At 40.6% G+C, this 12,093-nt stretch overlaps 1 protein-coding gene across 1 annotated transcript in view; it reads left to right on the top strand.

Annotated features, from left to right (window-relative positions):
- The window catches only part of chl1b (cell adhesion molecule L1-like b), a 50,587-nt gene that overhangs the window by 16,840 nt on the left and 21,654 nt on the right, over positions 1-12,093 (top strand). Inside the window, exons 5-16 of the mRNA XM_080728483.1 lie at positions 535-657; positions 2,268-2,438; positions 3,341-3,373; positions 3,558-3,669; positions 4,074-4,258; positions 4,404-4,532; positions 5,067-5,210; positions 6,347-6,458; positions 7,648-7,808; positions 7,888-8,053; positions 8,181-8,305; positions 8,635-8,736. Of these exons, the coding sequence (XP_080584609.1) occupies positions 535-657; positions 2,268-2,438; positions 3,341-3,373; positions 3,558-3,669; positions 4,074-4,258; positions 4,404-4,532; positions 5,067-5,210; positions 6,347-6,458; positions 7,648-7,808; positions 7,888-8,053; positions 8,181-8,305; positions 8,635-8,736 (1,563 nt within the window). The remainder of the gene's footprint in view (positions 1-534; positions 658-2,267; positions 2,439-3,340; positions 3,374-3,557; positions 3,670-4,073; positions 4,259-4,403; positions 4,533-5,066; positions 5,211-6,346; positions 6,459-7,647; positions 7,809-7,887; positions 8,054-8,180; positions 8,306-8,634; positions 8,737-12,093) is intronic.

Raw genomic sequence — 12,093 nt, 5'->3', positions numbered from 1 at the left:
ACAATAGTCGTGATATGACATTTTTCATATCGTCCCATCCCTAGTCTTGGGATCCTGTTTAATGGCTGTGCTTTTCCATTGTGAAATTTCTATTGTATTGTCCATGGCAAAACGTCATTGAACCTTCCTCTTGTGTATACCTGTGCAGAGCAATGGCGATAAAGCATTGAGTGTGATCTAGCCTCTCCATCATTTCCGGCTGGTACATTTTTCATTTTGTTGTAAAGTACAGTACATAAATCCTCAAAGAAATCCACTCCAAGGCGAGCTGTGACTAATTTTGGCCGTGATTCAACCACTCAGCAATGTCGACAAGACCCACAACAGTAGTAATGACGTCCGTTTCTTCCTACAAGCCAAGGGCCTGAAAAAATGTGCCATGGAATTCAATTCATTGGATGGTACATGGGGAATGCCAAGGCTTTTTCTATCTCCTTGCTTGATGCAACACTCAAACCTGACTGCCATCTTCTGGAAAAGATGAGAACTACACAAAATACCTAACTCATGTTTCATCATTTGTCCTCCTGGCAGAAGTCCCAAAGTTCCCTAAAGAAAAGATCGACCCCCTCTGGGTTGAGGAAGGTCAGCCGTTTGTTCTAGAGTGCAACCCACCCAAAGGAATTCCTCCCCTTCAGATCTACTGGATGACCATCAGTGAGTGATTTTCTCCAATCATACTCAGGGGTGTCACAAGGGGGCGGAAAGTAGGACTGAGTTACTAGGGCCCAAGGTGGAGGGGCCTTAATTATTTTATACTATTGAGCTCACAGCGCAGCACAGAGTGCCACGCTGCGAGCTTGTAGATCTGCTATTTTTGAAAAGTTGTGAAAATGTGTGTACAAACAAAGATTTGTAACACAAATTTTGCTTCAGGAACTAAATATTTTGAGATGGGGGTCTGTGGCCAAATACATATCATTTTGGGGGTCCTTCACATGAAAAAGTTTTTCCAAAAATAGCAGATCAGATCTACAAGCTCGCAGTGAGCTTGTATATCTGCTATTTTTCAATAGTTAAAGCACAAAATAATGTGTTCCCAATCTAAATGGGTTAAACCCCCTCCCCCTATGAAGAACATTCACGGGGGGCCCGCAGTGAATCCTTGTACCCAGGGCCCAGAATTTTGTGCGACATCCCTGATCCCATTAAGACGGGGAAAACATCATTAGATTTGAGCTGCATACAGGTGCAGTAAATAGAAACATCTCATTTCAGAAAGCTCTTCTTAGGATTTGGAACAGTGGTTCTCAAAAATAGCAGATTTATTCTAATTTTTTTCCCCCCTTCTCTTCTGGGGATCTCCTTAGCACGACATTTTCAGATGGGGGTCCACCGCCAATTACATATACACTTGGGGGTCCTTGGCATGAAAATGTTTGAGAACCACTCATTTAGAAGGCATTTGTAGAATGGGCCTCATGTCTCAATGGGTGAACTAATACATGCATGGCAGGCCTGATGCATGGTATGTGGTTGAATCAGGGTTGGGGTCAGCCAGTCATTTACCAAGTCAACATGGTAACTGGGATACATAATGGTAATAGCCACCTCTTTCTTAATTAACTCTTTATATGCTTTACATAAGAATCTTTATACTTAAAGGGCCACTTCACCTCTGGGACAACCAGATCTTATTTTATTGTTGTTTGGGACACGATCAACACAATCCTGAGTTATTTTTTCTGATTTTTGAGATATTTTAGTATTTCAGCATGTACTAGTGATGCGTTTTGCATCATATGATGCAAAATGCATCACTAGTCATGCTGAAATACTAAAATATCTAAAAACACATGTTAAACACAAAAGATTACTCAAGATTGTGTTGATCGTGTCCCAAACAACAATAAAATAAGATTAGGTTGTGCCAGAGGTGAAATCGCCCTTTAAGTAGTGTTATTGATATATTAATTCATGTGTTATATTTAGACAGCATGCAAGGTGTGATGTCTACTTGCTGTCCTACTTCATAGCACATACTCTAATTACTCAAGCACTTACCATGTTGTTGGCATGGTAAATTGCTCTGGATTAGAGCATCTGCTAAATGTTTAGGTTGTACCTTTTCACAGGATCATTATTTAAAAATGTTGCACTCTGTCTGCATCGAAACACACCCACTATTCTGAAATAATGCATATGAAAATGAAATTACACCAGCCCTGGTTTGCATCATAATAGACTCTTTGTGATGGCCGATTCATCGTTCGTTTTCCCCAACAACAATAAAACATTCTGACAAGAGTTGTCTCTCTGCGCCCCAGATCTGCAGCACATAGAGCAGGATGAGAGGGTGTCCATGGGCTTGAATGGAGACTTGTACTTCGCCCATGCAGTGGAGAAGGACAGCAGGAGAGACTACTGTTGTTTTGCTGCCTTCCCCAGAATACGCACCATCGTTCAGAAGACGGCCATGTCTGTCATTGTCAAGACAAGTAAGTGTCGGAAACAAAACCTTGTAGGTTTCTTTCATTAATTAAACTCCTGGATGTATGTTGTGAGGCTTCGAACCAGTGGTGGAAAAAGTACTCAAATGTTTTACTCAAGTAAAAGTATCAATGCTGCAATATAGAAATACTCTGTTAGGGTGCCCTCACACCAAAATACCTATGAGAGTGGAATCCGGGTTCCGCCAATGCATTTCAATGAGAAGGGAGTGTTTTTTGGTGTGAGGGCACCCTTACAAGTAATGTCCAGAATTCAAAATGTACTTGAGTAAAAGTATGAAAGTGTTGGCATCAAAATGTACTTAAAGTACCAAAAGTACAAAATGTTTTAAAATAGCCGATCTACAAGCTCACCACGCGTCGCATCTATTTTCAAATAGCTGAGGTATACTAAGGGCTAAGGGCTCTATTGGTTTTTGTATGTTTTATAATATTATAATTTATATTTGCAAAGTAACCAGTAACTAAAGTTTTCAAATAAATGTAAATTTACAATATTTGGATCCGAGATGTAGTGGAGTAGAAGTAAAAGTATTGGAAATTGGAAACACTTAAGTAAAGTACAAATACCTCAAAATTGTACTTGAGACAGTACTTAAGTAAATGTACTTATCGGTAGTTACTTTACACCACTGCTTCGAACCAGTGTGACGCAAACTCTTGATTTGTTTTGAGAACATTGATCATATTCAGTGTTCCCAATTGCACTCCATATTCATAGTGATTTTTTTCAAGTGTCATTTTGTCTTTACGTTTATTTTCCTTGATTTCCTTTGATGTGAATCATGTGATCTTAATGTCACCTGTGTGTTTTTTCTTTGTGAATCGACAACATCACCTTGTGCATGCGTTCATATTTTATTTTCCTGTCGCATTCACCTTCATTTCAGAAAAAACAATCAGTGGCACCACTGCTGAAAAAGGTAAGCTCAAACACCAGCATGTCATGTTCCCATTTTCCTGTGTTATGTATGTGCGGTTTCTATAGCATAATGAGAGTGTGTTCAATGGCAAATTAACTGCAATCTTTGTTTCCCATTAAAAAGCATAATAATATTTTGGTTGGAGTCACCTAGCTCCCTCTTTATAAATATTGGTTTCTCCCAGCTAATGCCATCCAGGAAAGGAAACCCAGTCTTTTGACGCCCTCTGCTGTCAAAACGGAGAAACAGCTGGTCAAGGGAGAAGAGCTGCAGTTGGAGTGTATTGCAGAGGGATTGTGAGTTATGGCATCTTACATCTTACATAATACATTTTATCCCGATCCACAAGTCCAAAATAACGCCATTCTTCCACCACAGTGTTGCATTGTTGAAATAGAATCTTTTGAGTAATGTTGTTTTATTGTGTGTGTCAATAGCGTAAGCTGTGTCCAGTAGAGAGTTACTGTCTCCTGGACTGGTGAAGTAGTAAAAAGTGTCTGTCTGCTGTTAGATGTTTCTTTTTTTTCACCTTAGGTTATTATTATTTTTGTAGCTCAAGTTAATACATGATAAATCAGATAAACACCTTTACACAGCTGTGTTCACAGGTATAGCAGATATGTACTGTAAATGCAACATAATGTAATAACTACCATTTTTGTAACCATTCTTTATTGTTTTATTACATTTGTTTTGCCAGTCCAACTCCAACGATTGAGTGGGTGAAAATGGGCCACAACAAGCTTCCTGAAAAAGCAAGAGTGGAGAACCATGGGAAAGTGCTGATCGTACCGGCAGTAGACGAGTATGACGGTGGAAAGTACATGTGCAAGGCCAAAAACACCATTGGAGATCACATCGCTTACTTCATAGTCACAGTAGAAGGTACTTTAGGCGTTATCGAGTTGGAGCGTATTTAATGAATACTCTATATTGCTGCTATGTTGAATGCATTACTATGCTAGTCATAGACTTGAAGCATGCACTGTATGCGTATGACATTTTACACACTGACCATGTGTCCTTTCAGAGCCTCCAGAGTGGGTGTCTGAACCTCAGAGTCAGCTGAACATGATTGGTGCAGAAGTGCAAATCAAGTGCTCTGCCACTGGGATTCCTCAGCCCACCATAACATGGAGGGTGAATGGAGAACCTCTGGGTATGTTCAATTCAGTTCAAAACGTTCCTTTGTTCCAGGTATAGGGAATGCAAAGATGAGTTCTTATCTCTATCTCCTCGCCTTGAATGCATTTTTGAGCGGTGCACACCGCTCCTACATTTCACTTGGTGTGTTTTAGTACAGATCTCCATGTATGGAGCTCTGTGTGTATTAGCCAAATATATTAGTACGGATCTGAGATCTGTGCTCATACACATAAAGAACAAAGAGCAAAATTATTTTCGTCATATTCCTCAGACATTGTAGAAGCAATAATAGTATCAACAAAAAAGATAAGAAAAAAGAAAGAAAGGATCAGAGATTAGCAGCATTATAAAACAGTTTGAACATTGTTTATAGCTCTTAAGGTGACTTAAGGTTTTAACATTTGAATACAATGTTTTCAGTCCTATAATTCAAGTTTCTTTATTAGGCTTAACCCCTTGAGATGTGCCATCTCGTTTTAGAGGGGGGCCCCATATATACACACTCCGTACTTTTGTTTACTGAGTGAATCTTTCTTGCTCATTGCAGAGGCCTCAGTATTAACCAGAACAAGAGTGTTTGATGACACCATTGTTTTACACAACGCCCAACCAGTTGACAGTGCCGTCTATCAGTGCGAGGCCAGCAACACACATGGGACGCTTCTGGCTAATGCAAATATCATGATTATGAGTAAGTATGATAACTTTTCGGTTGTGTCATGACTCGGGAGGACTGTTTTAAAGTTCAGCATATCGTGAGTGATCATCTTCTCCGGGACACAATCTTTGAAAAATCTGTTTAGACCCCAAGTAGTTGCTTAGTAATGTCAAGGGGGTGCATCTGTTTATGAGTAATTGACAGACACGGGTATTAGTCAGTGGGAGACTGTCGGATGTTGTGTCTGCTCGGAGAGTCGCTCGCCTAGATTGGCGTACGTCCCCGAAGCACCCGGGGGCTTTGAGAACGAGGGCTGTCTGCGAGCAATGCTCCTTCACGTGGGTCTAGCCGTTTTCCCCCACGGACCCGCCAGCCAGTTCACTGTCATTTATATGCTAACAAGTTCCCCCAATTCCATACTGATTTGGGTGCCATAAGACAAACATGTGCTGCTTTACAAGTGAAGATTAAAAAAAAAAAAGAAAGAAGAAAGAAAGTGCTCTCTGTGGCTTTCCACCAATGTGGCGAGTTTGTTCGTGCTGACATAGGAGTTAATAAAGCTGGACATTCTCTGAATGCAAAGTCCCAGCTGCTCCCTTTGTAAACAATTAGGAGAGACAGACCATTTTAATGGGAAGCTTTGGCTTCAACTGATAAGGTGCATTCGCTAAGCTAACTCATTATGCCATTGTTTTTTCTTTTGATTCATTCTCACATTTACAGGTTTTTGACAACATGACAGCCTTGTCTTTTTATTTTTTTTACATAATGAAGCCTGCAATTTACCTTGAGGAAAGGCAAAAATACTGCCAGAGGTCTTCGCCTTCCTCGTATCTCTTATTTGATTATTTCATTATTTTCCCACTCCAAATTAGCAATTAATTCAGAGTTTTGCTCACTGCTTTGTCTCTATTCTCCTGATAGTCTATTCTCCAGGATACCACCATTAATGGTTCAAGGCTCAGGGTGTCATATGCACAAGGTGTCATATGCACATGCAGTAAAATTACAGCAAGTATAGCAGCCAGTGAAAATCCTTGTACTCCGAGCATACGTCAACAGATAACGAAAACGATTACATATCAGTATTAGAGCGCAACCTCTCATGTAAGTTCTGAAACATTAATTAATGCAGATATTTGACTAGCGTCTGCCGATTCTCCTTACAGACCTGCCCCCAATGATCCTGACCAAGGGATATGAGGATTATTCTGCTGTAGAGGGAAAGGGGGTGATCATGCACTGTAAGGTGTTCAGTTCTCCTCCATCCACTATCAACTGGTAAGTAGGACCATTCATATACCAGGGGTTTTCAAACTTTTTTGACTCAGGGCACCCCTGTAAATAACTTTTTCCATCCACGGCACCTATGAGTTACACAGCTAATTTTTAGAATCTTACATCATTTTGGAGAAATATCTGTATCCATCAAAACTGACTGAAAATAACGTTATACTTGACGTTTAACAACTTGAACCCCAGCATGCCTATTCTGGGAGGAAGGTTCACCAAAAATAGCCGATCTACAAGCTCACAACGCGTCACGCTGTGACTGTGACACGTTGTGAGCTTGTAGATCGGCTATTTTTGGTGAAGAGCGTTGTCGTAGATGGAAGAAAAACTCATCATGTACAGTGAAAATCAGGTCTGTTTTACTAAGCATAGTGAAGTGATATTGATGTAGTGATATTGATGAATTCCAAATATTATCAAATTATCTCGCGGCACCCCTGGACTGGCATCACGGCACCCCAGGGTGCCCCGTCACCCACTTTGAAAACCCCTGCATATACTGTGTAGATAGCTGTTACCGCCTCCCTGCACCAGCAGAGAGCACTAGACCTCAGCCTGTTCTGTTATGTGTTTGTACTCTGCTCTGCCCCTCTATCCCCTTGAACCCTATAGCGTTCCTATTCTTGGGGCGAACCTTCAGCGAAAATAAACAATCTACAAGCTCACAATGCAAGCTTGTACTCTAGATTGGCTATTTTTGGCAAAGAGATATTTGGTGTGTTGACGGAAGTAATAGTGGACCGAGTATAGAGCCCTGGGGACCCTGATCAACAAATAGGGTTTAAGTTGTCAAATGGAGACAAACGTACATTATCACACCGTAGATTAGAACAATATGCCTTTCTCTTCACCAACTTGTATTTCTGTTTGTATTGAATTATTGTGCTTGAACATCTGCAGTGTCTGCAGGACTGAACTAATTTATGTGAATGTTCTATAGCAGGGGTTTTCAAAGTGGGGTCCAGGGGTCCTTGACATTTCCCCAAAATCTGTTTACACACTTTTACCCGTACTTCAGCTATTTGAAAATAGCCGAACAACAAGTGCACATGTACAAAGTAAAATGTACAGTAAGTACAACACGCTTTGCGTGCGAGATTGTTGATCTGCTATTTTTTTTCAAGTAAAGGCCCAAGGGCCAAATCATGAAAAAGAATTGAGAATCACTGTTCTACAGGAGCAAGGATGAGTCCACAGTGGAAGGACCAAGGTTTACCGTCCACAGCAACGGTTCATTGGAGGTCGACAGTGTGGCCAAAGAAGACATGGGACAGTACACGTGCTACGCTGGAAACACAGAAGGAAACTCCACTATTGATGCCATGCTTTTCGTGAAAGGTGAGCACCCTGATAATGTACGTGTTTGCGCCAGCCAAAGAGGCCCTAACAGGTAACTAATGTACATTCCTTATCTAAGATCCCACTAGAATAGACGTCCCCCCGGAGGACCAGCAGATCTTAATAGGTACCACAGCCCAGCTCTCGTGCCTGGCAGAGTACGACGAGTCCTTCAGCGATGACTTTGAGATCCTGTGGGAAAAAGATGATATGGCAATAGCCCTCAACCACACCGAGAATTCGAGGTAGGAGACAGCTCTCTCTTTCCTTTTTTTGTTGTGGCGCTGCGGTCTAATCCTAGCCGGAAAGTTCGCTTACTTTTAGGTTTCCCGGGTCAATACTGTGTCTCTGCATTCCCCGTGCCGTCAATAGGTACTTGGTGGAGAATGGTATTCTGCAGATCGTCAACATAAGCCACAGTGACCAGGGAGTGTACACGTGTGTGGCGAGGACACCGGTGGACCAAGACACTGCCTCGGCCTGGATCGTCGTTTTAGGTGAGCAAAAGTATCAAACAAAAAATCTATAAGACATAACGCTCCTAGGCCATGTTCCCTGTTCAAAACCACGTGACTTCCTCAGATATCAACCAATATACATCGGTTTGGCCGCTATATCAGTCTGGCTCATATATAGTTGATGTATCCCTCCCACATCACATGGATAAGCAGATAGCGTTGCTGACCACCACTGTCTAGAGCTCTGTTCCACACCGTCTGACACTGAAGTCTATTTCCTTTGAAGGCTTGTTCGTTCATGTGTCATCTCCGCTCCACACTGTTGTACCTTTGCTTTATCAAACCCATGTTGTCATGCTGTTTCTCAGATGTCCCTGATGCGCCAGAGGACCTGGTGTTGTCTGAACACAAGGGCAGGAGCGTGAAACTGAAATGGATCCCCGGGGATGATCACAACAGCTCAACTACTGGTAATAGGAACACCCTGGCCTGCACACTGTGCTATTGCCTCTGGATGTGGTAATAGGACCACCCTGCCCTGTGTGCTGCACAGTCAAATCCTTAGCGTTCATTTAAAGCCCTTTGCACACAGGCGCGTTTATCCGCACAGATAAAACGGACAATTTCATTTTTTTTAAAGAAAACAATTATTCTCTATGACCTCATGCACACCGGATCCGAATTAGCCGTGCGACGAGTGGCTGCGGCCGTGCGTTTTTTTCCCGATCGAAACCAGGTCGATTTGTGCGTCTTGTCGCATGCGGTGAAAAACTCATCACTCCTTTTATGACTCCTTTTGGGACCCGCAGCGCAGATTCCGCACAGCATTGCACACCAAATCCAATGTGTTTTATTCATACAGCAAACGGAAGAAACCCAACTGTCCTGTGTGCAAAGGGCTTAACTCTGGGAGTCTGGAAATGTAGCCAAAGCTATGGATTTGACTGTGCATTGTCTCTGGATGTGTAGCAAGTTCACAAAGCGTTTTTGGTAGAATACCTTATTACAGTCAAAAGTTAAGATCAATCTCAGAGAATTGCTGATGCCATAGCACCCCAAATCATAACTGACTTCAGAAACTTCCCACTGGACTTCAAGGAACACTTACTTCCGAAGGTTGACATTTCTCTAATATAAATCCTTGTTTTTAGCCGTCTTTTGTGTAATATTGTAATATTTATAAATATGGACTTTTGATATTATTGAGCTGTATGCCATAAAAAATCTAAATGTTAACAAAAAAGGTTTGGAATAATTCACTGAATGTGCAATGTATCTAGGATATATGAAAGTTTCAAGAAATATTATGAAAGTTTCAAGAATCTTTTAATTTGACAAAATATTCTAATTTTCTGAGATTGATCTGTCTGCTAAAAGGGTGTTATCCTTTTGACTGTAATAAAGTATTATATTCCAAAAAGCTGCAGGACTTGTTTCCATTGCAGTACTGTAGCACCTCATAATGTAATAAATAACAGCTCAAATTGTAATAACATAATGTAATACTTTTTATGTAATACAAGTTCATAGTATAACCAGCTCATAATGTAATAAAATCATGAGCGCATAACATAGCAGATCTTTGCAAGTAATAATGTTAAATAATGAACCTTACTTAGCCGCTCATAATGTATTAATGGCTCACATTGTTGAGAAAAAATGTTACATCTATTTTTTTTATCTCCGCCAAAGCAAAAGACTGATAGTCAGAGATTATATTTTCTCCCCTGTCGTCTGTCTGTTCATCTGTCTGTCTGTGTACTGCTAATCTCTTGACACCGCTTGAGTCCAATCAGTATGAAATATTACTGTAGAGCTCTTATTGTCATCATGTTTTAATATAATCAATCGAACCCGGGTCGGGTCTAGTTCTATTATCTCGGACCTCGGGTCTGTTTATCATGATACCAGAGTAGATCCGAGAAGACCTGTGCTCAGCGCTGATCGGTAGTGAAAAGCATGCGTGCTGCGATGATTACACTGACCTGGGATCAGATTGTTTTGGACCTGCACGAGCTGTCAGTTCAGTGAGAGCGAGAGCACACAGACTCAGAGCGCATCAATACTGACATGGTACTGACCATGATACTGACATTATGCTGACCATGCTACTGACCATGATACTGACATTATGCTGACCATGATACTGACATGATACTGACATGATACTGACCATGATACTGACATGATACTGACATGATACTGACCATGATACTGACATTATGCTGACCATGCTACTGACCATGATACTGACATTATGCTGACCATGATACTGACATGATACTGACCATTATACTGACCATGATACTGACATGATACAGACATGATACAGACATGATACTGACATGATACTGACCATGATACTGACATGATACTGACCATGATACTGACATTATGCTGACCATGATACTGACATGATACTGACCATTATACTGACCATGATACTGACATGATACTGACATGATACTGACATGATACTGACCATGATACTGACATGATACTGACCATGATACTGACATGATACTGACATGATACTGACATGATACTGACATTATGCTGACCATGATACTGACATGATACTGACCATGATACTGACATGATACTGACATTATGCTGACCATGATACTGACATGATACTGACCATTATACTGACCATGATACTGACATGATACTGACCATGATACTGACATGATACTGACATGATACTGACCATGATACTGACATGATACTGACCATGATACTGACATGATACTAACATTATGCTGACCATGATACTGACATGATACTGACCATGATACTGACCATGATACTGACATGATACTGACCATGATACTGACATGATACTGACATGATACTGACCATGATACTGACACGATACTGACCATGATACTGACATGATACTGACATAATGCTGACCATGATTCTGACATGTTAGTGACATTATGCTGACCATGATACTGACCATGATACTGACCATGATACTGACCATGATACTGACATGATATTGACATGATACTGACCATGATACTGACACAATACTGACGACCATGATACTGACATGATTTATTGATACGTTTATTTGAGAGGTACAGCATATTAATGAACACACATGCTGGTTTCCATCTGTAGTGCCCAATACATAAAACAAGCAACAATTCAAAAAGAGCATTTAACTAAAAGGGTACAAACAGGAGAGGAAAAACAACAGTAAAAAGTATTGACCTAAAATACAGGACACTGAAGAAAACGTCAGTATCACGTCAACATGTACTGACATGATACTGACCATGATACTGACATGATACAGACCATGATACTGACATGATGCTGGTAGGCCTACTGATTATTATGATGTAACACTTTTCTTCATAACATTATGAACTGTTATTACAGTATGTGGCTATGTAATGTTTTTAATATAATGTGTAATTTGTACATTATGCCAAAATCGCTTATGCGCTCATGATTATATAACATTATGAGCTTATTAGTGTGACAGACTATATAGTACTTGTCTGACTTTATTCCATCCATCTTCCTTCCCCTCCTAGATAAACTTGTTTTGCTGCGCTACTCCTCCCACAGTTTTGGTGCACGCACTTGGGCCATATGTCAAATCACTTCATTGTGAATCGATTCCTTGCATTTTGCTAAGAGATACGTTATATAGTTTAATTTATATACATTTATTTGTGAATTAATTTTCTCCATTGACTTTAATTAAAAATGTAACATATATGGGCATTCCAAGATATGGGCTTAATATTGATGACATCAGCGATCTCCATATATGGGCATGAAAGAGACAAGGACTGACGCAGAGATCT

Source organism: Nannobrachium achirus (genome assembly GCF_963921795.1).
Source record: "Nannobrachium achirus genome assembly, chromosome: 6".
NCBI classification, from domain to species: Eukaryota; Metazoa; Chordata; class Actinopteri; order Myctophiformes; family Myctophidae; genus Nannobrachium; species Nannobrachium achirus.
Note: the sequence above shows the minus strand (reverse complement) of the source record. Positions and strands in the feature narration are given on the sequence as shown.